At 49.2% G+C, this 23,322-nt stretch overlaps 5 protein-coding genes across 5 annotated transcripts; 1 reads left to right on the forward strand and 4 right to left on the reverse strand.

Annotated features, from left to right (window-relative positions):
- Nucleotides 1-3: 3 nt before the first annotated feature.
- GGI43DRAFT_394054 (uncharacterized protein) lies at nt 4-2,721 on the forward strand. The gene is made up of 4 exons (XM_083204725.1): nt 4-70; nt 197-572; nt 1,008-1,241; nt 1,345-2,721. Exons 2-4 carry the CDS (start codon nt 484-486, stop codon nt 2,063-2,065), a joined length of 1,044 nt encoding a protein of 347 aa, XP_083065193.1. The 5' UTR covers nt 4-70; nt 197-483; the 3' UTR covers nt 2,066-2,721.
- A 390-nt stretch (nt 2,722-3,111) lies between these two features.
- GGI43DRAFT_379734 (DUF3405 domain-containing protein) lies at nt 3,112-5,675 on the reverse strand (the record flags this gene model as incomplete). Its single annotated transcript, XM_083202884.1, has 2 exons — nt 3,112-4,963; nt 5,023-5,675. The coding sequence occupies 2 exons, from the start codon at nt 5,673-5,675 to the stop codon at nt 3,112-3,114; spliced, it is 2,505 nt and encodes an 834-aa protein (XP_083065194.1).
- A 2,662-nt stretch (nt 5,676-8,337) lies between these two features.
- Nucleotides 8,338-11,093, reverse strand: GGI43DRAFT_160428 (major facilitator superfamily domain-containing protein). Its single transcript, XM_083199550.1, has 3 exons — nt 10,480-11,093; nt 10,211-10,353; nt 8,338-9,930 (listed from the first exon to the last, which is right to left on the reverse strand). Exons 1-3 carry the CDS (start codon nt 10,945-10,947, stop codon nt 8,871-8,873), a joined length of 1,671 nt encoding a protein of 556 aa, XP_083065195.1. The 5' UTR covers nt 10,948-11,093; the 3' UTR covers nt 8,338-8,870.
- A 924-nt stretch (nt 11,094-12,017) lies between these two features.
- On the reverse strand, nt 12,018-14,079 carry GGI43DRAFT_160280 (uncharacterized protein). The gene has a single exon (XM_083199548.1). The coding sequence runs from the start codon at nt 13,837-13,839 to the stop codon at nt 12,364-12,366; it is 1,476 nt and encodes a 491-aa protein (XP_083065196.1). The 5' UTR covers nt 13,840-14,079; the 3' UTR covers nt 12,018-12,363.
- A 6,038-nt stretch (nt 14,080-20,117) lies between these two features.
- On the reverse strand, nt 20,118-23,087 carry GGI43DRAFT_160272 (Spc98 family-domain-containing protein). The gene is made up of 2 exons (XM_083199547.1): nt 22,860-23,087; nt 20,118-22,785 (listed from the first exon to the last, which is right to left on the reverse strand). The coding sequence occupies exons 1-2, from the start codon at nt 22,997-22,999 to the stop codon at nt 20,289-20,291; spliced, it is 2,637 nt and encodes an 878-aa protein (XP_083065197.1). The 5' UTR covers nt 23,000-23,087; the 3' UTR covers nt 20,118-20,288.
- Nucleotides 23,088-23,322: the final 235 nt, after the last annotated feature.

Consider the following 23,322-nt stretch of genomic DNA (forward strand, 5'->3'; position numbering starts at 1 on the left):
AACTTTTTTTTTTTTTTTTTTTTATAATATTGCTATTATTTGATACAGACCAAGAAGACACAATTATAAAGTGAGAAATATCAAAGAAAGAGAAAGAAGGAAAAAAAAGAAAACAAGACAGGAAACACACAGACACACACAGACACACACAGACACACACACGTTGCTTCTAACCAGCTGCCGTTCTGAAATCCAGCGCGATTGCTGCGGAGAAAACAAACCGAGCTCTCCAAACCAGCCAATCAAATAACTTACTCTTTTTGGGGAACGCAACACACACACACCGCAAGAATATTATTGGGCGTTTGAATCGTTCGACCTACCTCTTGTTTTATTTTACCTTTTATTTTATTTTATTGCGACTAAAGAAAAGAGACAACCGCTTGTCATCGCATCGCATCGCCTCGCATTACGTCGCAGCGCCGCGCACCGCAATCTATCGCTTCCGTATCGCCATCTTTGCATCGCATCTAAACTGCCACCATGTCCGCAACTGCGCCCACAAACGCCTGGCTGCGCGCTCAGCGCAAGAGTGATCTCGTGGAACTGGCCGAGAGCGTCGGGCTCAAGAAGTGAGTTTTGTGATTTTATGCCTTTGATTTCCTTGATTGTCTTTTTTTCTGGTTGCGCCGCGCATGTCAACAATGCCGTCGTATGTCCATCCCTTGCGTCATTGTTTTGTTTGCTGTTGTTGTACTCGCCGCCTTTTCGGAGATGGCAGCGGCTGCGTGTAGCTGCGCGCGCGTGACGATTGCTGCGAGGCGCGATGGAGACGCAGCAGCTTCAAGAACAACCTCGTTTTTTTTTTTTTTTTTTTTTTTTTTTTTCAAATTTTCGCTTCTCTCTGCTTCTATTCCCCTTCATACCGTCTTTTCCTTCTTCTTTTCTTCCTAATCCCCCCAATCCCGCTACCCCTCGTCATGGGCGCGTCGTCGCATTGCCACCTTCGTTGCTCTAGTCAAAAGTAAACAAAAAAGCAAGCTAACACGGGTTCGTTCCGGAACTAGCTACGATGGTCTCAAAAAGTCGGAGCTCGAAACCGCTCTCGATGAGTTCATTGCGGGGAACAGCAGCCGCTTCTCCAGCCAATCTAATCTGTCGGGTTACTTCAACAGCCGATCCAAGGCAATGGGCTCTCCCGTCAAGCGAGAGTCCAAGGAGCCTATCAAGGAGGAGCTGGAGAAGGGCATCAAGGCGATCAAGCGGAGGGCGACCAAGGCTGCTGAAGATCTGATTCCTGCGTAAGTATTTCTCATCAAATCTTTGCTTTATTGGCTCTGAGATCCGCCATCTCCTTGAACTGGGCCGAGCAATCATCGTCAGTTTCTCTAACCTGCTCTCCAGAGATACTGAAGACGTCCGTGCCGCTTCAACTGCCCTCATCCAGACTCCCGCTCGTAGTCTGTCGCAAGTTGCCTCACGCATCTCACTGCCCGCGACCCCGGCCGACATTGCCAACGCTGTCGACCGCTCAACTGTTGCCGTGCGCAACCGTGTCTCATCCATCTACCAGGAGAGTGGCTTTGGCGAGGCTTCAAATGCTACTCGAGAGACTCTCAGCAGCGTTACTAGCGTTCTCCTTTGCGTCTCCGCTTTTGAGCTTTGGTACATTCGACCTGAAATCCTAGCTAACCGCTATGCATTCACCGTTCCTGCCATCGGTTTCCTCGGCACGGCTGATCATCCCATATATCTGCCTGACATGTTCCTCCTCCTCACCGCGAGCTTTTGGTCACCCGCTCTCACCTGGGCCTTCACCAGCTTCATTTTGCCCAGCCTGTTTGGTTACTTTTTCAATCTCAGCTCTGCTAGCGGCTCTCATGCACCTAAGACGCGCTCTCGGGCCAGCTCTCCGGAGACTGCTGTTGATCCTTTGACCTACAGCATTATCAAGGCACTCGTCTCATTCGTTGTCTATGGCCAAGGCGTCACTTTTTGCGGTCTCCTCTCTGAGACAGCCATTGATCGACTCGACGGAGCCGTATACGGAGGCTACAAGGGCATTCTGACTGGAACTGCCATTACTGGCTTGCTTAGCATCTATGATGCGGTTCTGAAGAAGTAAATGGGCAAAGAAGAAACTTGCTACTGTGGAATGAGACTTCCACAGCCCTAAATAACGTTGGGGTACTATGCGATTTGGCATGGTGGCGTCACAAAGGAAGGAAGGGAAAGCGGCGTTTTAGGTGTTGGACGGCGTCAAAGCGCGACTCCATTAATGCTGTCTTTTTTTCTTGCCTTGGCTATCCTTTTTTCTGATTTGCCTTGATTTTCTTCGATACCATGCCCTCTTGCTCGGTCTTGGAAAATTGCTAGCTTGGAATACTAGTAAACATACTTGGGCAAGAAAAGAGAATGCATTGGCCTCTAATATTTATTACTAGGAAAGAGTTATTTAAAGGACGGATATTCAACTTGCTCACTCAACTCTGCCTTCATGGCGTATTCCAAAATTATTGTTTTTTTCCAACGTTCTGAAGCTTGGGGGTGTTTCTGCCATTTTGGTTTGCGACGGATTATGATTTTAAGTAACTTGGGCTATTATGGGAGAGGGGAGCAAGGTTTTATTGGTGTATCTTATTTATCCTTTATTTGCGTTTCAATTGGGTGGGATTGGCGATTCTTCGCTGGAGGAAAGGGAAACTTGGTATTTTGTACGCAGTAGATGAAATAGGCCACGAGTGATATGAAAATGTTTTTTATACATATATATGTATGTATATATATCCAAGAGTGCTTCATGTCTGGAAATTTATCTATGAAATCTCTATATCTATGCATAAGCCATGTCTCGGCTGAATCCCAAGTGTCTATCCTTATACCAAAAAGAACGTTAATAATCCATCTTCTCCCGCATGACCGGTTCCCACAGGATATAGAAAAACAGTTACTGTGTTGAACTAACCCGTTCCTTTCAGGGGAACAAAATCAAGGCCGTAATTCTCAACTTGTATTTATATTGGTGTTGAGGAGCAAACAAGAAGGAAAGAAAAAGTTAAAAGAGTATAGAAAGAATAAACGCCAATTTCCATATGCATCCGGCCCGGCTAAAAAGTAAATGCGCCACGCTTAAGTTTGCTGAAACCAATATTTTCATCCTTGTTTAGTTTTTCAATGCTTCTCCTCAGGGCTTTCCCATTTGATCGGATGCATGAGGAAACTCCTCAGACACATGCGGCCGCTACTCTCTTCGGCCTCCTCCTCTGCTTTTCCACCTCGCAGCTTGCCCCCTCCTTCTTTCCGATGGCCATCTCGACCTCTGCCGTCCATCTGAGCAAAGCCCAGCCATCGCCGCCATAAAAGGCCTGAAAACTCGCTGTTATAATACCAGCTTGTGCCCTTGTGGTTGTGTTCGTTGCGTAGATCGAATGGGCTGCCCACAGCCGAAGTCGAGTGGTCACGTCCACCGTTGAAGATTTTGTCAACTGAACTGCCGAGAGGGTCCCAGGCACGATCCAGGAATGTTGGGTGAGGTGCGTATACAGCCTTGAATCCATGATGAAAGGCCACACTTGAAGGGAACATTTCAGTCCACATAGTGCGGTGATGGCGCCATATCTCCTCGTGCATCGCCAACAAGAGTCGGCGGCTTAGTCGAGATGCCGTGATGATGACGCATCGTCGTGGAGGCTCTTTGCCATAGCCGGTCGCGTCATTGGAGAAGACCCAGGCTGAGCCATGCACGTCAAAAATGGGATTCAACGTAATGAGATCTGCTGCCTCACCAACACCACACTCTGGGCTGGTTTTATCATCCGCACACGAAGAGGGTATGATAGACCGTCCACGCTGCTCGAATCGGAGCTGCTTCGTTTCAGGAAACTCGACGGGACCAAAGACAGGTGGTTGACCAGAGTCGGCCGTATATTGCTCGACGGCGGTCGTGAAATTGTCATAGCTACCGTGGTGAGCGGGAATATAGTAGCGCGAATTACGTTCCCAAAGAAACGGACGGGGCTGCTTGTCTGCCCAGACACCCAAGCGATCAAATAATTCGTACCAGTTGCCCAAATATCGCATATCCATCTCCCAGTTCCAGAAATGCTCGTATTCCGGGTGCTGCAAGGCGAAAACCTGAAGCGGCATATGGGCGCTCCGATATACATCATGTATTTCTTTTTTGCTGGGATTCCCGATTGGTTCCTCGAATTTGCCTGGATAGAATAGCTTCATCTGTGCTTCGCTCCACAGTGTCACCAATCCATGGAACTCAGGGGGTACGTGGGCGTCGAGCAGCTGCTGAACCGTCAAATCATCGGACCAAATTGGCAAATCGTTATCCTTCACGTGCAGCAGAAAGTGGACGTTGTACTCTCCGCCAGAACTGAGAGCCAGCTCGTTGATCATAGCCCGGAGGTTCAGTACTGTGAACTGCGTCCACTTGAAGCCGGTATACAGTCGGAGCACTACAGCAATCCGGCTCTTCTTACCCTCTTCAATCATGAGCACTTCGGTCTCCGGGTCTGGCTCTGCGAATCGGTGCTTGTTTGCGGTGGCACATCGCTCCTGCACATCGCCCCAATCAATCAGGCTATAATTAATTTGGCCTGTCTCTTCCCAGACAGCTTCGCTTCCTGAAGACTCTGTATCGACTCCCAAGCCAGTGCCACCATCTTCCATTTCGTAACCAAAGCCATATGGTCCATAACGACCAAATCGGTCGAAACAAACGTCATCCCGCAGGCCAAACATATCGTAAGATCCAAAGGCTGGGTCAGGCATATACTGTGGAACACCTTCATAGGCATATAAACTGGGAGCCGGGATCTTCTTGTCGTCGTCGAGATAACAAGTCTTGATGCTCGAGTCGGACTTGTTGTATGGATTGTAAGGTTTGGGTTTGGGGATCTCTTGGCTAAGTGGAGGTTCGCCGAGAGGAGCTTTGTGGGCGGCATTGGGATATTCGGCAATGTGCTCAGATTTCTTAACCAGAGCCTTGAGGCCATGAAAGTAGCCGTTCAAACTAAACGCAAGATTAGTGTTAGTGGCCTGATGCATCCCCAAAACGGCTGACAAGCTTACTGAGGGAATTGAAGCCATGGCATCTTCTTGATGTCTTCGTCCCATTTCCTCTGATTCTCTGCGTCCTCTTCTGCGCTCAGTTCATCTTTGTCGTCCATGTATAATGGGCTCTTCTGGCCATCTTTCTCTTTCTCTTGCTCTGTTGGTTTTGCCTGTTCCTCTTTTATGATCTTCTCTTTGTCTTGATCACTGCCCCCCTCTTTCTTTTTTCCCGCTGCTAGTGTCTCTTCTGGTTTCTTGCCCTCGGTAGATTCTTTCTTCCCTTCATCTGCCGTCTCTGATGGTTTATCCTGGTTATCTTTATTCTTACCCTCCACAATCACTAGAACAGGGCCACCATCTTCATTCCCAATTATCGTAGGTTGTGGGGGCGAATACTTTGTTTCTGTAGCAGGTTGAGTGAATCGGGAGCTTGCCTCAGTGATAATGCCATCGCCAGTTTTGAAGAGGGCCAGTGACACAAGAAGCATACTTGCGACAGTCCATATCAGAATTCTCCGATAAAAGCCTCGGCCGAAGATAGAAAGCCCTCGAACTGGCTTCGTTTCCATGATGTTTTCTGCATACGGTAATAAGGGTTCATTGTTTCTATTTGTCGAAGCGTGGGAGCTAGAACGGCTACTGAAGCTGAGAAGCGAGGCCGTGCGCTCCATGGCGGATGCAGCGAGGCAAGGTGATGAACACCAGCGGTGCGGAGGGTCGTAGGCGTCGCAATCGCAAAGATATGAGTGCTGTCTACTTTGAATTTCAAGATTCCACCGGCCACGGGCAAATTTTCGAATAGGGAAGGGAAATCAGGAGAATTAAAATATAATATAAACCAAAAAGACGCAAGATAAAAGCAAATGAAAAGCCTATTGTGCGACTCGTGAGATAGTGGCAACTACTGCTGTCTCGGAGGGGCACCGTTGAATGGGAGAAAAAAAACCCTAATAAAAGGAAGAGAGAGAAAAGAGAGAAAAAAAACTGCGGATGGAATGGCAAGCCTACAGAGAGGCTTCTTGAGGGTTCCGCAAAAGGAATCAAGATAATAGAGGGGAGATAAGAGTGCAAGTCAGGGTATGGATGTACAAGTTTTTTGGTGATCGACGACGGCGAAATGGCCGGTACAAGGACTCCGTAGTCGTAATAACCATAAACCTTGTATAGGAGGCCAGGCGAAAAAGCGGCTGTCCAGGGACCCCAGAAAAGGCCGCTGGCCAAGTGGGAACAGGCAGGAGCCGCTGGGCACACGGTTCAACCTTGCCAACTGCCCAGGCGCGCGCAAAGAACGATCGACAGGCAGGTGCAGGACAGAAGCCACAAAAGAAGAAAGAAGGCAAGAAGGCAAGAAGGGCAGACAGAGGCACAGATAAGATGCCGGGCGGCAACTTCTTCGATAGATAGACTTTTGTTTCTTCCTTTTAACAGCGCTAAAAAAAGAACGGTTGCGGCTTGTCAAGCCTGATGGATCCAAGCCGGGCTTTCTTTTTACTGCATCCTTCGTCTCCAGCCCCGAAAAAGGCAGACTCCATCAGGTAAGTCCTATTTTGGATCTGGCGACGGATTTATTTCAAGAGGGCAAACTAATCCGGGCCGCTCTCGCCATGCTGGGCTTATCGAATAGGAGCCCTTGATGCATGTGAGGCGATGGGGAGCTGCAGCCATGATACGAGCGCATTCCACACGGACACACAGAGACACACAGTCAGCTTTAAACGGCTACCCAGTGGACCCCTATAGAGCTGGATCATGTCTTGCTTCCGGCCGTCTCCTACAGTATGCATTAGCAACGCTTCAATCTCTCCATGACCTAGCCATACCCTGCTGAACGTGGGTGAGCTGAAACTCCCATGAATATATATTTGTCTAGTAGTTGACTAAATTAGGACTGGATCAGCCACATATCACGTTCCTTGCCAAGAGTATTTGCCGCCACAGATGTATTCCTACTAGTTCAGCTCAAGGAAACGGCGGCTCCAGCAAGATGATAAAGAAATTGTCGAGCGAAACTCAGCTTGAATGTTGCCGGCCGCGCGGCTTTGATACAGCAACATGCAACAAGTCCAAATGCGATAGCGTTGCGGCTAAACCTGTCAACCTTCGAAGGCGGCCGCGACTAGGCTCTAGGCGGCTGGGCTCGGCTAGTCCAATAAGTCTCCCAAAACCTAATTAGCCCCAGTCCTACCAGCGTGGTTTGTCTATCCCTAGCCAATCAGCACAGCACGAGCCTCAGCCCGGGCCGCATACGGCTGCCCCGATACTGCTGCCACAGTACGTACCCCTGTGGGCTTTCCACCAGCGTTTGGCCTTTGGCCTGTCGATCGGCTAGCTATTGCGTCATCACTGTTATACATACAACGCATACCAGGAGCGCAACTGTGATGGACGACACAGACAATGGATCAGTCAAAGTTTGAGGCTCATTTGCTAGCTGGGGGTTCATTGCGCAGGGAGCTAAGGGGCTCAAAACTGCTTAACAAGTCGCATTCTTCCTGCGCCCTATTCCGGGATGATCGGGCTTCCTTGCTGCTGAAAGTGGAATTCCATTGACGCTGGAGACAGGAAAAAAAAATAGGCGGGACGCAGTTGACGTGGGCCCGTCGTATCCTTGCCGTCCAACCAGCCGGCACAACATGAAACACGGGTCGACGGCAAGGGTAGAATAGCGCGGTGCACATTCTGAGCCTCCCGAAATCCGATGTTGTTACTACTGCTTTACAGCTTATCAATAGCCACTCAGCGTGGAGATGCATCATTCTGCTATCAAATGAGATAATGGTGGAAGTCAACCACGCCATCATCCATCGCACTCTCTCTTTAGACAGCTCATGATGGTACTTACTGCCCAACACCTATATGTAACTCGTGCTCTACCGAGATTCTCCTTTTCCAGACCGGGGGGCAAGCCATCTCATTAAATATTACGGAGCACAGAGTTCTCATTCCGCTACCACTCGTATCAACATCTTGTGGAGCTGGGTTTTCATCTCGTTCGCTCGCGCCCCATGGAGAGTCTCTTGGCATAAGTCATAAAAGTGGTCCATTGGTTGCATAGGGTGACAAGAATCGACTGCCAAGACTCTTCTACGCTGATTTTGGTCTACGGAAACGGGCTGTATGCCCGCCTAGCAAACCGGCGTCGCTTGCCAGGTCTCACCAAATCCCCCCTCCCCAACCAGCTGCTCATTCCATCACTCGTCATGATCCTGCATAAGCATGCAACATACGCCTCAGTGTTCAACATGGCTGGTATCGCAATTTATATCTGCCGCTGCCGAGTAGAACTCGCTGCATCTCATGCCGACGACTGACATTCGTACACCAAAGGCGGAGGTCAATCAGCCCTAATTGATTACCGCCATAATCGATCAGTGGCATAATTGGCGCTGGCCAGGGTTTAAAAATAGACTCACCTCGGGGACTTTACGGGGGACTCTACGGAGTACTGATATTGCTATACGAATTACGCATGAGGATTCATGCCAAGCATCAATGTCACACAAAACAGGATATCTATTTGCATCCCATCGACAAAAGCAGTAAACAGTTTAGTGATTACAACAACCGCCAGGTCAATACCTTGAGATCATACAGAGACCGTATTGAGCAGAGGGGGTGTACAGCTCTTTAGAGCGCTCATAACTCTGGAAACGGTTTGCCTCCCATCCAGGTGGACGGAATTCCAAAAAGAAGAAAAGAAAACATGGTATTAAATCTATTTGCTACTAGTGTATCCAGATATCCCAATTTTAGCCTCAGAAGGAGTTGCCGCTTCCTGCTATGCATATTCAAACCATTCCAGCCTGCTTTAGCGCTTCGCTCCATTACTTACGCATCAATATTTACAAGAATGCCACCATGGCTTATCAAACTGTTTCTTTTGGCTTTTCATCGCCCATACCTTTAGTCTCATCGTTTTGCTGACCGTGATTGCTTGCCTCGTCTTCCACATCAGTCTCCTCGCCACCCTCGTCTCTGGCCGAGCCTTTCTTTTTTGCGTCAATACTTTCCCTCCACTCTTTACCCCATCGAATGGTAGCCATGACGCCGAGTGTTGAGAGGACCATTAATCCTGTTGAAAGAGTCGAGAACCAGCCAACACCGATTCCATCAATGGCTGGCAGAACCACAGCGGTCCCCACGCAACCAGCCAGGTACCGGACGAAGTAATTTGCTGCCGTTACTTCCGCACCACGTCCGGGCATTACGTCCAAGCAGTACGTATTCAAAGAGGGGAAGGCAAAGAGCTGCCCAACGCCTTGCAGGAAGAGCATAATGACCGGCACCGGGATGCCACCTACAGCTTGGTCTACCGTCCACCCATACACAAGTACACAGCTTGGCATGAGAATGCCCATGAATGGTAGTGCAGACCGCAAACGATCCTCTGGGATTCGCACACCATTGCGCTTCTTGATCCACTGTTTTACCGTTCGGTCTGCCCATCTCCCTCCCATGAATGTACCTAGCAGATAGCCGCTACCTGGTGCCAGATAGAAGAGTCCTGACAGCATCGGCGATTCCATGTGAAATCGCGGGTTTAGCACATACCGAATTGGAGTGAGCAAGCTATACATGTTCCACACGAGTGCTGAGCTGGCGAGTGCTACCAGCACCTGGTTCCAATATCGGAATAGTCGAATTACTCGAATCGGATTCGTCATACGAAGTACAGCTTTGATCTTTTGATTCCTGGATTGGCCTTGCAAATCTTCGATTTGTTTGTGGTGGATTGTCTCAGGAACGAGGAAAAATACGCCCAAAACACCGGTGCCAGCCAATGCCGTCTGGAGCCAGAAGATAGATCTCCACGTTGCATAAGTCACCAAGATACCACCAATGAACGGACCAAGTGCGGGCCCAATCAGTGTTCCAGACATGAACCATCCGAGAGCAGTCGCTCGCTCCGTAGGGCGATATATATCTCTACTATTTGTTAGCCACTGCCAACTATACGCCAGATAATACTGCTTTTAAGCCTATGCGTTCTCAAGGCCATTCACTTTACCCAAGTCCATCTGGTGTAAAGATCATGTATCAATTATCTCAGTGCCGAGATAGCTATGAGATATGCACGGCAGTATGAGAGGCCTATATCAAAAGGTTCGGGCAAGACAATACTTCTGCATGCGACACTTATCGAGTGCATACTCAACCGTCTGAAAATTTTCGCGAAAAGAATATGCTCGGTTGATGGATCACTTACCCCAGGCAAGCTGCTCCCAATAGGATGAAGGCTGTTCCTTCAAAGGCTGAGAGCGCTCTAAAGACAAAAAAGGCTGCTAGATTGGGAGCAAGAGCAGTAGCCATGCTCAACAAGAAGAACAGTATGGCTGTTAATAGCATCATCTATATCACTTAGCATGTCTGCTGCTGCAAGTGAAAAGCTTCGCCTCTGATATGATGTCCGGCAGTGTGCAGCGATGTGCATGACCAAAAATCATATATGGAGGGACAAGGGACGGCTTCACTTACCGGCCGTCTGCCGAATACCTGGCTCATGGGCCCCCAAATAACAGGTGATACACCCATCAATGCCATATATGCTGCATTGCTCACGTTGATGATAGAGCCGGTCGTGTGATATGTCTCTGCTACCTCAGGAACAGCAGCCAGGATGCTAGTGCTTGACAATGGCGAGAGAAAAGCGCAAAAGGACAATACTGTCACAATGATATGTTTGCGGTGTAATGATAGGCGGTCATATATTTCATCTCCTGCCTCATGATATTCGCCATCGCTATCTTCTGGCGGCTGCGGTGAGGATGGCTCAAATGCGTCTGGTCCAGACACATGAGACGTCGATCGATAGAATACTCCCACTGGTTTTGTCGGTTCAGTCATTCCCTCGGTATCATTCTTATCACGAGACTGCTGAGACAACTTGGAAATCTCATTGGTCTCAGGGGCCCTTGGGGATGGTTTCTCTTCAGCGGAAACCATGATTGCGAGCTACGATATGTTCGATCCACAATTGTTTCCAGGATCACAAGGCTCGCATGTCAACCTTGACTTGGCCGAATAGAATCACTCTTTCAAAGATGAAAGACTTTTAGCGTATGGGGAAGAAAGTGATGTGCAAAACGTCACAAGCTGCCATGGAGATGCAATGATTGTGGCCAAACTCTTTGATTTCGCAGCTAAAGAATATGCCAGTACTTTTCCTAAGCAAACGAAAGGATGAAAAAATCTCACCGATACAACATGAACATCAAGCACAAAGGGGGGAGCAGAAATGCCGATGAGATGGGACCTAAAAGGAATTTATTACGGTATCGTGCCCACCAGCAGCCGGAAAATTGGTCAAAGAGTATGTAACCGAATCAAGAAGCCGCCATATAGCCTTCTCCACAAACCCGTCCGGTCGTCTTATCGGAGCAGCACTCCCCCGGGAAGCGGAGCCGCTCCCGGGCTTACCCAACCAAGCTCTCTGGTTATTCTCGCCAGGGACGACCTTGCAGATCGAATCCGCCATCGGCCCGCCTTTAGGCTCTCGAAAGCTTCGATTCTTATCTGTTTTTATGTAATTTGGGTCCAAGAAGCCTACACTATTTACCGTGCCTCGGCACAGGAACGGCCGCCCTGCAGCTTTTAGGGCAGGATTGTTGCGAGAACCGGATTCCTTCCGTGGTGTTTGTTCCGAAGTGGGCTTTTTTTGGGTCGTTTTAGGTGATGGAAAGCATGGCACGCCGTAGGTTTTGCTGTTTTCGTGCGAGTCCGTTCTATTGCCGGCCGTGGTTCGGGCACTTTTGGCCTGGGAGCGATAGGCTCTTAGATAGCCAGTGAGTCGCTACTCCATCATAAGAAAGGCACACCACGAGCCGATTTGCCGTAAACAGAATTCGGCCCCATCGATGATAAGAGTCATTCTGTAGAAGCCGATTTACTTTGATGTAGAGTAAGCAATTGTAATAGCAATATCGGCCAACATCCGTTTGTGGCCCCTTTTTCATGCATGGCTGAACAAAAGCTTAAGCCTTTTTTTTTTCATCACGTCACTATTAGCCGGTAAGGTTGAATGGAAGAAAGGATATTGTTGAATTTTCATTGCTCTCTTGGAGCTTCTAACGTACATCTATTCTAACTGCTGCTTGAAACTTGAATCCATCCGTTATACAAGAAAAAACCAACCCCGTACTCCAATGCATGCATCGTGTTCTACCTTTGCTCTGTAGACTTTTTTTTCTTCGTGGTGTAAATATATAATACCAACAAAAACGCAGCGCAATGCAATATTGAAAACAACCAAAATATTCTTCAGAGCCTCCTTTGATATAAGATATACAGTGCCTTTCGGTATTTGAGCAGTGCCGTCGTTAAATTTTGTGACAAACAAGTGTTGAGACAAACTGTTCTCCATTATGCCAGCAGCTTCTGTACTCGCTCTTGAATCACACGATCCACAGGCTGGAGGCCTCTTTGGATCACAACATTCTCTCTCCCGCCAATGGTGACAACCTTGAGCCACTCCGGGGCGATTTCATTGGCAATTAATCGTATACAATTCATTCCTTCTTCTTTTGAGAGAGGGACTCGCATAGAGTCCTTGAGCTTGTCTGAGATGAGTGCCATGGTAAAGGCTTGTCTGGGAAGAGAAGCTGGGTTAGACAAGCTGAGCATGGAAATTGTAGAGCACACATCGGTGACTCGGTTCAGAGCAGCTCGGCGCTGAAGCGCTGGTCCTGAGGGGGGCAGTGGTCCGTTGGCTTTGGCGAGCTGCTTGAGTCGTAGACGATCCAACAGGCTCATCTTAGTGCCGTCAGGGTTTACCATGGAGGTAGTAGCCTGCTGCTTGACCTCCTTTTCCTGCTGCTTTGCAGCTATTCCTTCCTTGAGCGCTGATAGAGCATTGTGTCCCTTGTTCAAGATCGGGTTGATCTTGATACTGCTGTCCATGTTCCTAATTTCAGCGCGGGGGAGTTCTTTCAAAGATAGGTTGGCTACATCGTCTTGTGCTCGGTCAGCGCAGAGCGCTCGAAGGTTCTCCTCAAACTGCCTGCAAAGTCGCTCCTCGTTGACGGATACTGCGCCATTGTTGTGGTCGGGATGCAGCTCTATGCAAATCTTTCCACGGCCATAGTCTGACACAATAAAGGGAGAAACCACTTTAGGGTCTCGTGTTGATGTCTGGATGGCAATGCATGTTTGGATGTCGTCGACCGTGACCTTTCGCTTGCCCCAGGTACGGGAAATGTGTGGAGTCACGGATGAAATGTCAATGGGTACAATGGTTCCGTTGTGTACAATCTGGAGAGCAATAGTCTGGAGAAAGGCCTTGTGCAGGCGGATCAAGTCGACCAGTTCTGGGCTGAACTCGCTTTCAGCCTCCTTAGTCTTCTTCTGGCTAGTTACGCGATACGCCTCAAGCTTTGTCTGCACAGTCTTGCCGCTCTGCTTAGACTTTGCGATGATGGTCGACTCGCTTGCCTTGTGAGCAGAAGCAGCCCGTGAAGGCGTTGACTTGGCAACCTTCTTGCCCTTGGCCGGGGTCTTTGGCGCAAGTTTCGCAGCAGGGACTGCTGCTACTGGGATGACTACTTCGACGGTGGCTTCTCCTCTCCGAGCACGCTTTGCTGGCGTTGCAGGCACTGATTCTCCCTCGCTGCTGGGGGTGGATGAGACGGTCCTTCTTGTGACTCGAGGATGGTGGTTGCTGTCGGCATCATCGACTCCGGCCTTCCTCTTCCGTGAAGATGTCGGCTCCGGGTTGGAGACGACAGCCTTCTTGGCGGCTGCATCAGGGAAAGCCTGGCTCTTGGATACGCGAGTGAAGTTGCTGATGGATTGTGTTGTTGAGGGGGCCTCAGCCTGGCGCCTTCTTGTGGTTCGGGCCATGATGTGGTTTTTTCCTCCTTCCCTTCCTGACAGCGTGCCTAACCTGCAGTTCCAAGCGATGCAAAAATTAATTGGCAAGAGCTGTGCGTGCAACCCAGAAGCACGATCGTAGCTGTGGAAAAAAAAAAAACAATAGCCAGATAGGAAAGAGATGCCTAATGAACTAAGAACAAGTCGTCGCTGCCTGTAAAAAGAAAATTCGAAAACGCGGGAAGCTGCGAAGTGCCAAAAAGCTAAAATCTGGAAAAGAAAGGAAGGAGCCGATTTGAATTGCCTCGACAACGGAATTGCTGCTCCATAGTGCCAGGGTGGAAAGATTTCACGACGCGACCCGCAGACGCGCCCACACGACGCGGTTCCATTTTTCTGGCCAAGCTGAGAAATGTGTTTCTGTGCGCGTAAAGTGGCGGCCCCTCCCCCACACTGAGCCACACGCTTCGACCTGACTTGGTTTGGCTGCACGGGCACTAACAAACAGAGCTGTATGGAGTACTAGACACCTCAATGATAGTGGCTTTCATTATCTAAGGTAGGTAGGTAGCAGTAGCAGTACTTCATCCTCGGTGTATGGTCTGGTAGAAAATGATGGCCAAGATTCCTGTTAGTATATATTATACATATGCAGCTAAATATATCATCTGCCTGTACTTTCACGCAGCGTCTAAGAACTGCCAATGGCACCCTCATCTGAGCAAGTAGCTTCGTCGCTAATGATAGTGGCAGTGGCAAGCTTTTTGCTGATGCGTCTCGTGTAAGCCAATAACGATGGCAAAGAGTGTGGTTGATTGGGTGCATGCATACTATAGTTACATCCCTGCGACGAAGGATGGAAGCATAACGGCCAATAGCTACTATACTCTGACCGCTCCTATGAGTCAATTATATCCAGCCGTCTTGTATCACATCGAGGCTGAGCGTTACTAATTCTCTTTTTGGCACGCATTGCGAAATTCGCATGCTGCAGTGGTCTTATTGCTGCGCAGTAGCGGGAAATCCATGTAGTACAGCATCAAAAGCTTGGTTATAGAAGGAGAATGACTCGACCGAAAAAAACAAACTGAGCAGAGAAAAGCTCGTAACCGTAAAACTATAGCCACCACTCGCCCTGTGTTATCTGCCAATTGCCTGTCTTGGGCCAGGGGCCCAATAATAAGGCAAATACAAGCAACCCACTGGTTTTGTGTTTTGTGCGCCCAAATTTCGCCCAAATCCCACGATGATTAACCATTAACCATTAACCATCCCTAGTTTACCAACTCCAAGCCAGAGAAAAGAAAAGAAAGGAAGAAGGGGAAAAAAAAAAAGGCAAAGGCCAGCCGTCTAAACCCTAGTGTACAAGAATGACCGAAGTGAAGAGTAAATGATAGCAGGGTTAGTCTGATTACACCCTACAATCGACTATGCGTCGGGCCTTTTCGAGTCTGATGAACAAGGCTGAGCATAGTGTAACAGGACTCGGTTCCTTTAGCGACAAGCTGACGTGGGCCAGCGATCGACCCTGAAGCTAACAGGGCTCGGTGGTGGAGGAGCTGGAACTGTATAATCATCCTCAAAGACGCGATGAGCGGCGGCTGGGGAATTGCTGCCGTCCTTGTTCACGGGTGCATGATCGAAGGGGATGATAGGACGTTGATGGCCTTTTAGTGGGCTGAGAGAAGTGCTGAGCGAGGAGTAAATATCTTCGGATGTTGCCAGCCGAATGTTGGCCCGCTGAGAAGGCTTAATGGGATAAGGCATTGCGATTTGTCCACTTGACATTTTATTGGTGTTGTTATTGGTATAAACTGTGTGTCTATTGACGAAGTAGAGCGGCAGTCTAGCTCAGCTGACTGATGAAGTGAACTAATAAATGTTAGAATAAGAGATAGATAAAGAGCAAGTGGGAGAGGTGAATTATTACTAACGCTTTGATGGATTGGCAAAGCCTGACTAAGAGCAGCTCACAGATGGAGATTCTGTGGACTCGACAAGATGCTGGAAGCAGTGGAAGAATATCTGCCGGCAGAGAGCACCAGCTGGTGGTTGAAGAAGAGAGGAAGGTGGAGAGTGTGAGAGGAAAAGTCGTCAAATATGGTCAAGCTGATATCCCAGAGGAGGCTGAGGGGCAATGATAATTGCTGTGAATGGAAAGGAGCTTAAGAAGCAAAAGCCGGCCAGATGGGAGATTGGAGATGAGAAAAGGATGTTGGTCTTTTCCCTCTTGAACAGCCGAGAAGAGCAGACAGGAGGGAAGGTTGAATTATAAAAGCAAGAGGGATCGGGGCCCTAGGCCGCCGCACACGAGTAGCCAGGGAAAAAAGGAAACAGGTACGAAGTACGAAGCAGATGGAAGGCATTGACGGGGCTCGGAAGGGCGGCTCCAGACGAGGAGGGCGTGTAACAGGGAAAGAGCAGAGTTTGTTTTGCTGCTGTTGGGACGAGAGAGGGCGTGTGATTAACACGAGAACGTACTTGGTCGTCTGGGACAGGTAGAAAAAAGGTAGATATGCCCTGTTACGCAGCCTTAGAGAGCAGACCGGTACCTGGCAGGCATGTCGAATTACCCAAGTACATTCGTCGAGGGGTGTACAGGTAGCACGATTCAGTGCTGGATGGACTACTACTTGTAATTTCACCATTTTGGGTGCACCGGAGAGGCCCCGGGGAAACGCTTGGGGGAATCCGGGGATGCTCGCGCCTCGTTTGTGGCAAGCTGCATAAGGGACTCGGTCGGAGGTGGACAAGCCTCGGCGAGCGACGCATTGATGGAGCACGCCAGGTCAGACGTAGCACTACTAGAGAAGGTATTTGTTTTAGCAGAGAGCATAACTGGTGCTTGTCTGCGGCGGATTACCGCTAGCACTAACTGCAAACACGCTTTGTCCACGTCAAGGGTTTTGTAGATGAGGGTTTCTATTCCAAGGACCTGCTGGGTACCCAGTAGCAGTGCCCAGTCCATATGGGGCGTGCAAGCGGGAGAGAAGAGGCGGAAAAGGGGGGAGGGGTGGGCATAGGCAGGTCTGGGGAAGGTGGAAGTGAGTAAGTGAGTAAGCTTCGGAGGACCCATGGGTGTTTTACTGCACTTGTACGAGCTGTTCTGCTGCTTGCTTTTAAATTTTGCCATTGCCACATAGCCATGATACCATTACTGCGTTGTTGAACAATGCTGAGAGACACATTGGTAATCCGGCATCTGCGCATTCCATGTATTTGTACACGTCGCCAATGCCGCTAATCAAAATGACACGAAACCGCCTTGCGAAAGGGCCTCAAAACAAAGCGTTGGGCAACCCGCCATCAATGCTGGCTAGGATTAGACGGCAAACAAAACACACTACCTAGCAATAGCCCCGACGTCCCGATTTATTGGGAGATTTGGGGTAATATTGCGGGGACCAAACAAACTACAGGGACCCGCCCCTTGGAGAGCTTCGAGTCGACAAGGGGCCCAAGAGGCGCAAAGCAAAGCTGAGCGCCGAGGGCAGCAGGCGGAAGCTTACCCGTACAAGCTCTCTCTCGATACACAGTAATGCTGCTAGTAGTAAGCAAAGTTTCCTGGGGAGAGTTACTAGCATCGAAAGTTCGAGGTACTGAGGCTTAGTCGTCGCGATAGCCAAGGTACTTTATCTAGACAGCGGAACACGGCGCTCCGTATAAGACTCATACTTTGAGGGCGGGTTAGGCGAACATTGGACCCAATGATACCCACTGACCGCCTCGATAGTAGATGCCTGGGATGCTACAGCCACCTTGCGACTCAAAGTTGCCCTGCCGCTGCTGTTGGCACCAGGAAACAGCAGGTTAATTAGCAGCTCTAGACGGCGGTGTCTCAAGCCGTGATTGCAGACGAGGCAAGGCACGCGGGCGGGTACGCAGGAGTATAGACAGACAAACCAGGCGCCCGTTCTTGTGCCCCCAACAACAGCAGCAAGAGCATCGAGATGAACAGGAATTTCTCCCTTGGGAAGCGAATCGTGCCATATTCTGATAGGGCATCTGTCCGTCTGTCCGAAGGCATCAATGCGTCTCTGACCTGGGCCGTGATCCACCCAAAGTATCACTGCCAGCATGTTTGCCTCGCCCGGCCATAGGAAAGAAAAAGTTACTTTACAACGCTCGTACGAGTACTGCTACCTTAATGCCACCACGCAGATGCTGCCCGGCGGAAAAGCATGGGCCTGACGTGGCAGACAGGCTTATGAAGAAGGATGGTCCGGCTTTTGCGACTACATGCATACTGCACCAAAAACGACAGGGTACATGATACAAATCCGGAGTGCGGACACGATACCTCGCAGTTCCCATCCATGCAGCCATGTGTGAGAGCATGCACGCAATACTGCTAGCGGTGCGCATTACCCCGTTGAAAAACAAGAAAGAAACCAAAGGGCTGTCAGAGCCTTACGTTGCATCGGACGACCACAATAAGGTGGCTCCACCATCTGACAAGATACCCCCGGTTTGCTGGTCAAGCAATTTGTATTTGGCTTTGACGAGGGGCCCTTCCAACGGCATCCCCGATGCTGACCCTGTCTCTCTCTCTCATTTCTTTTTGTTCGAGAACTCCCATGGAAGCTTCGTGTCTGGCAAAATTGCAAGGAATGGCGGGAATCCTATACACCTGTAACAGCGCCTGGATGCCTTGATGGCGGATTCTGCGATTCCCCGGTGATCGATCCTGACCAGTTCCGCCGTGGGCTATTGACAGCAGTTTCTACTTGCCTCCTTTCTGGAAGATTACATATTATATAGACGGAAATAAAGGGCTAGGGTGTCGCCAAACTCGCGAATCGACTCATCTAGCAACCAATATCGTCTAAGGCAAGATATTTTAAACTACATGAACCTCCCTGGCAGCATTAGCCCAGCGATGCGGCTCTACAAGATGGGGGGGAAAAATGTTCAAATTATGACACATGTGCTTTCACTTTTTTTTTTTTTTCAATCCTCCCTTACACCCATTCCTCTTCCTCCACCATAATTTTTTTCTTTGCGTGTCACGACATATCTTCAGTTTTTAATGTAATTTGTGCGTAACGCAGACTTGCCCTCCCCCGGCTTATTCTTTCTTTCCAACAGAAGGGAGGAGGGGTGCCAACAGAAGCTACATGGATGTACATGCTAGCTTGTTGGTATCTGAGAATCCTTGCGGTTGCTGATTTGGCATCTTCAAGTAAGACAGATGCCAATTCTGGTGGCCTCGTCGCCCCCAGAGAGCTTGTCAGCAAGCAAGCAAGTTGAGCCGATTACTTGTGAGGTTCGGCAGTGCGTCGTACTCGGGTACTCTTTCCCTCCGATGACTTTGATGACTTTTGTTTCTGGGTGAGCTGATACTCGGGGACAAAAGAACGCCGTTCATGGTCCTTTGTAAGGCCAAATGATGAAGTAAGATTGGTGCAACACATCGATGGCTTGCCTCGTATGGAGCTGAATTGGAGGAGCTTTGTGATATGTCTACACACCGCTGCCAAGAGGTTCTACGAAACTTTGGAGTAGGACACAGGCTATCGTCTGCTATTGGATGGATATCTCCCTGATACATCCTGGACAAGATGAGCAGCAAGAGTTTTTACTGGGCTGGAGAAACGAGTTTTCAGCCAACGTTGCTAGTAGATGGCGTATAGAATAACTCCTTACATATGCTCTGCGCTCATAGGTTCATGTTAGACTATCTGCCTAGGTGCGGGAGTTGCAAAGATTAGTGCATTAGTCTATTTACCCCATGTCTTGTTTAGCTTCCCTACAGCAAGCTGCCATCAAAGACATGGTTAGTCTAAACCGGCTGTAATCAAGGAATGTATTCGTATATGTCTCCTTCTCGGCTTCCATGGTAGCAAAAATTACTGGACGACAGCCTTCATCTGGGCTTTCCCTTTTCCAACCCACCCTTCTCCCTGCTTCGACTCCGGACTAACACCACCCTCCAAGGGCAAGTTTCATTCCATGCCATGTCACTCCGTGCAGGCCTGGCGTCGATCTCGATGTGCGAGGTGCAAGGGCATCTACCTTGTGCATGAACATCCAAGACACCAAATCGAAAACAAGAAATCGAGGTAAGAAATTGAGATCTGGAGATTCACTAACGCAAGGCAGCAGCATCGACTGGCAGATAGGAGACACATTATGCATATGCGAAATCACATTGCGGATTTTTCTTCTTCTATTGGACGACGTATTGTTTTTCGTTATACGAGCATCTCGCACTTGATCGTATTTCTAACCAAAAACTGCATTTACTCAAGTGTCTCACGCTCAATTGCTCCGCTCGAGACACCATAAAGAAGTCCCCATTAATTTAATCAAACGTATCATATAACATCATGTCATGGCTTGATCGCAGCGTTTGCTCCGAAGACCATCAAAAAGAATTTCTGTTGGGCGCCACATGCATCTTTCCCTTCTCTTTTTTTTTCAGAGACACACAGCACCTGGATATTTTCTCCTCCTCCCTCCTAACAATCTATCCGTACTCAAGGCTTGGGCGTATTCGCCGATCCTGCTGCCGCTGTTGCTGTCGACGTTGAAGCTGTCTTGGACTTTCTCCTCGCAGGCTGGTACACGTCGTTGAAGTTCATGGCAACACCCAAGAACCTCATGTCGACATCTGGCTGATATGCCAAGTCTCCTAGTAAGATTTGTAACCTGGTGCGGAATGAAGTTCCGAGCTGTCGTAGACGTTCCTGTAAGGCGGGAAATTCGGATGGTACGTTATCAGAGGCTGTAAGACCCCCATCATCGTCGCGGCGTGTTATGTTTCTCAGTTCGGCTTCCTGTCGCCGAGTATACTCTGCGCTGGTCCACGAATATAGTCCGACGATGGTGTCGCGGTAATGTAGCATGAAGCGAAGAATCTCGCTGAGCTGATCGAGATATGTCGTCCTTTCCTTGTTATCGGAAGGGTGGTGTCGGAGTTTCGGCCCAAGCAGGCCTTTATGGGTAATGTCCTCGAGGTATCGTCTATGTGCTTCGATAACGTCGTCCAATGTGCAATCCTCCTTCCGAATCCGCTTCTGTAGCTCGCCCCATGAAGATTCAATAACCTCGAAAAGGATATAGTATTGCAACTGTCCCACAAAGTGTATCATTTCGGCGAGCACGCCTCGTGTTGACTTCCACGTCTGAACTACCGCAGGAATAGGGCTCTGCAACACTCTTCTGGATCCTGTCATACACTCCCGCCATGTCGATAAAAGTACAAATTCCACCCGCTTGATTCGCCATAGAAAATTGAAGACTTTGAGGTACTGCCGATTACCCCACTCGGTAACAACGACGTCTACGGGAGCATCAATCTTGTATTCCAGAGTGAAACAGTCCCAGCCAATGTCACCGTGCGATAGCTGAAGCATTCGGGCATCCAGTCGCCGCAGCACCTCTGGAGAGTCGTACTGAGCGTTTGAGCCGCGAATGGCATGCTCCAGCTGAGCTGTGAGTGTATGTCGGTATTGAGAACCTGAAGGGCGATCCAAATTCGCAGCGAGAGATTCCATGAGCAGTGCGATAAAGTCGCCCTGCCCCAGAAGGATATAGTCCTTCAAAGCCTGAAGATGGGCAAAGAGGCGGAACTTGGTTTCCATCAAGTCCATTAAGCGCTTCATTGTTGTCTTGTATGCCTCATCAATCCATACTTCCACTGTTGCGGTATCGCCGTACCTCAGCTCTTTCGAAGCAGCTTTGGAATAGTCTTCCACCCATAATGAATCTCCGCAGCTGTGACGGATGAAGTTCAATGATTTGCCAATGAGGAATATCTTCTGAGCAAACTCTTGTGAAATAATGCTGGGAACCATGTCCTGGGCTATCTCGTATTTATCTTCCCAAACATTACCTTTGATTCGTAAGGTATCCTCATTGTCGGTTTGTTCTCTAACAAAGAATTCGAGGGATGGGTCCGACAGCTCTCCGTCATAGATCCATTGGCGAAGAATACCGTACCAGGGCCGGGTAAAGCTACCCAACAGCCGTTCTGCGAACGCAGCAACAACGGGATCTCCATTGGAAGAAGCAAAGTTATGTATCAGAGTAATAATCTGACCGCCTTTTTTGTTTTCTGATTCTTCAGCGATGAGGGACAAGAGCCTCAGCCCCATTGTTGCCTCTCGTGTCCACACCACGCATCTTTTCAACGTGACACCAGTATTCCCAATACCACCCCTGGGAGCATTTTCATCCAAAAGAGATAAAGCTTTACGAATCTGGCCTTCCAAAGTCGCAACCAACGTTAAATATGATCGTAATTCGTTGCTGATGGCTGATCGCAAGCTCTGAGCCAAAAGACCGTTGGCGGGGGTTTGACAGAAAGCATCCAGGCGTCGGTAAAGCAGCGAAGGCTCGGCAAGGGTGTGTAGAATAGATACTAGCGGTAGAGGAAGTGAGGAGGGGAGCTTTAAGATATCTTCTCTCGTAAAGGGAAGAGTTGTGGATGATACACCTTGAAGTGTGAATGGAAGGTCTCGAAGGATAGCCGTTTCTGAAGGTTCGATTTCCGCATAGTTGCTAGATAGCAGAGCTGACTTTACTGACACATCCCTTCTCACCAGCTCACTCTGCTGTTGCCTTTCTTCTGCGATGCGCCTCTGTTCTTTCGATGGAGGTATCTTGTGCGGTAGCTCTTCATGTACTGGGGACTCTCCCATCGGGTCGTCTTCTATTCTTGTAAGAGGGATGGATTTTGAGCGTGCCCTAGCACGCTTCTTAACTGCATCTCGGGCAACGGCCTCACGGTAGTTTGAAGAAGAGGGCTGGATTATGCTGAGAGGAGGAGGCGGCGCTTTCGGATCAGGGGAGTCGGCCAGAGCGTATAGGAGGTATAAGATTGCCCATTTTGACTTGAGAACGGGGACTGCCAGCAGCCTAGAGTAGAGGTCCGAAAATCTGAGCGCATGAGAAGGATTGCTCTGGATGAGCTTTCGTTTGATTGAGTCGGCTGCCCGATCGACGTCCGATAAGATGTCGGGATCTGGCGGGCTATAAAGGAGTCGCCGTCAGTGGGACCATGTCTCGATGATACTCAACCCAAGATGCGCCGAAGTCCTATTTACCTGTTTATTATGGCTCTGACAAGTTCATGGCTCAAGTTATACCGTGCTTGCCAAGAATCCTGGCCTTCGTTTGGGCCTCTGGAGGGGACAATTTGGGTTATCAGGTTGTCAAGGGCATTGGCGACGCGATCTGGTGCCATGGCTGCATTGTTGTGACCAGCAATAATTTGGTTGAAGCTGCTGGAGATGGAGGGGAGAAAAGAAAAGAATAACAGAGAGCTGCTTCTAGTGCTAAAGAGATACCTTTAACTGCTTCCTTATGCAAAGTCTCAGGCCGCAAGAAAGCTGCTGAAGACGCGCAGAGGACGCGATAGCTTTAGGTGGGATGTAACAGTAGATTTTCCGGCGGGGAGGTAGCGGTAACCTCTAACTCCGGTGCGCCTGGGTGCGGCCAGGGGGTACCCAATACTTCTTCAGCCGCCCTACAGTAGCGCATCCCTCTGAATCCGTCACTCTGTCGGCA

This window comes from Trichoderma evansii, assembly GCF_050947405.1.
Source record: "Trichoderma evansii strain SZMC 28006 chromosome Unknown GGI43scaffold_2, whole genome shotgun sequence".
Classification (NCBI taxonomy): Eukaryota; Fungi; Ascomycota; class Sordariomycetes; order Hypocreales; family Hypocreaceae; genus Trichoderma; species Trichoderma evansii.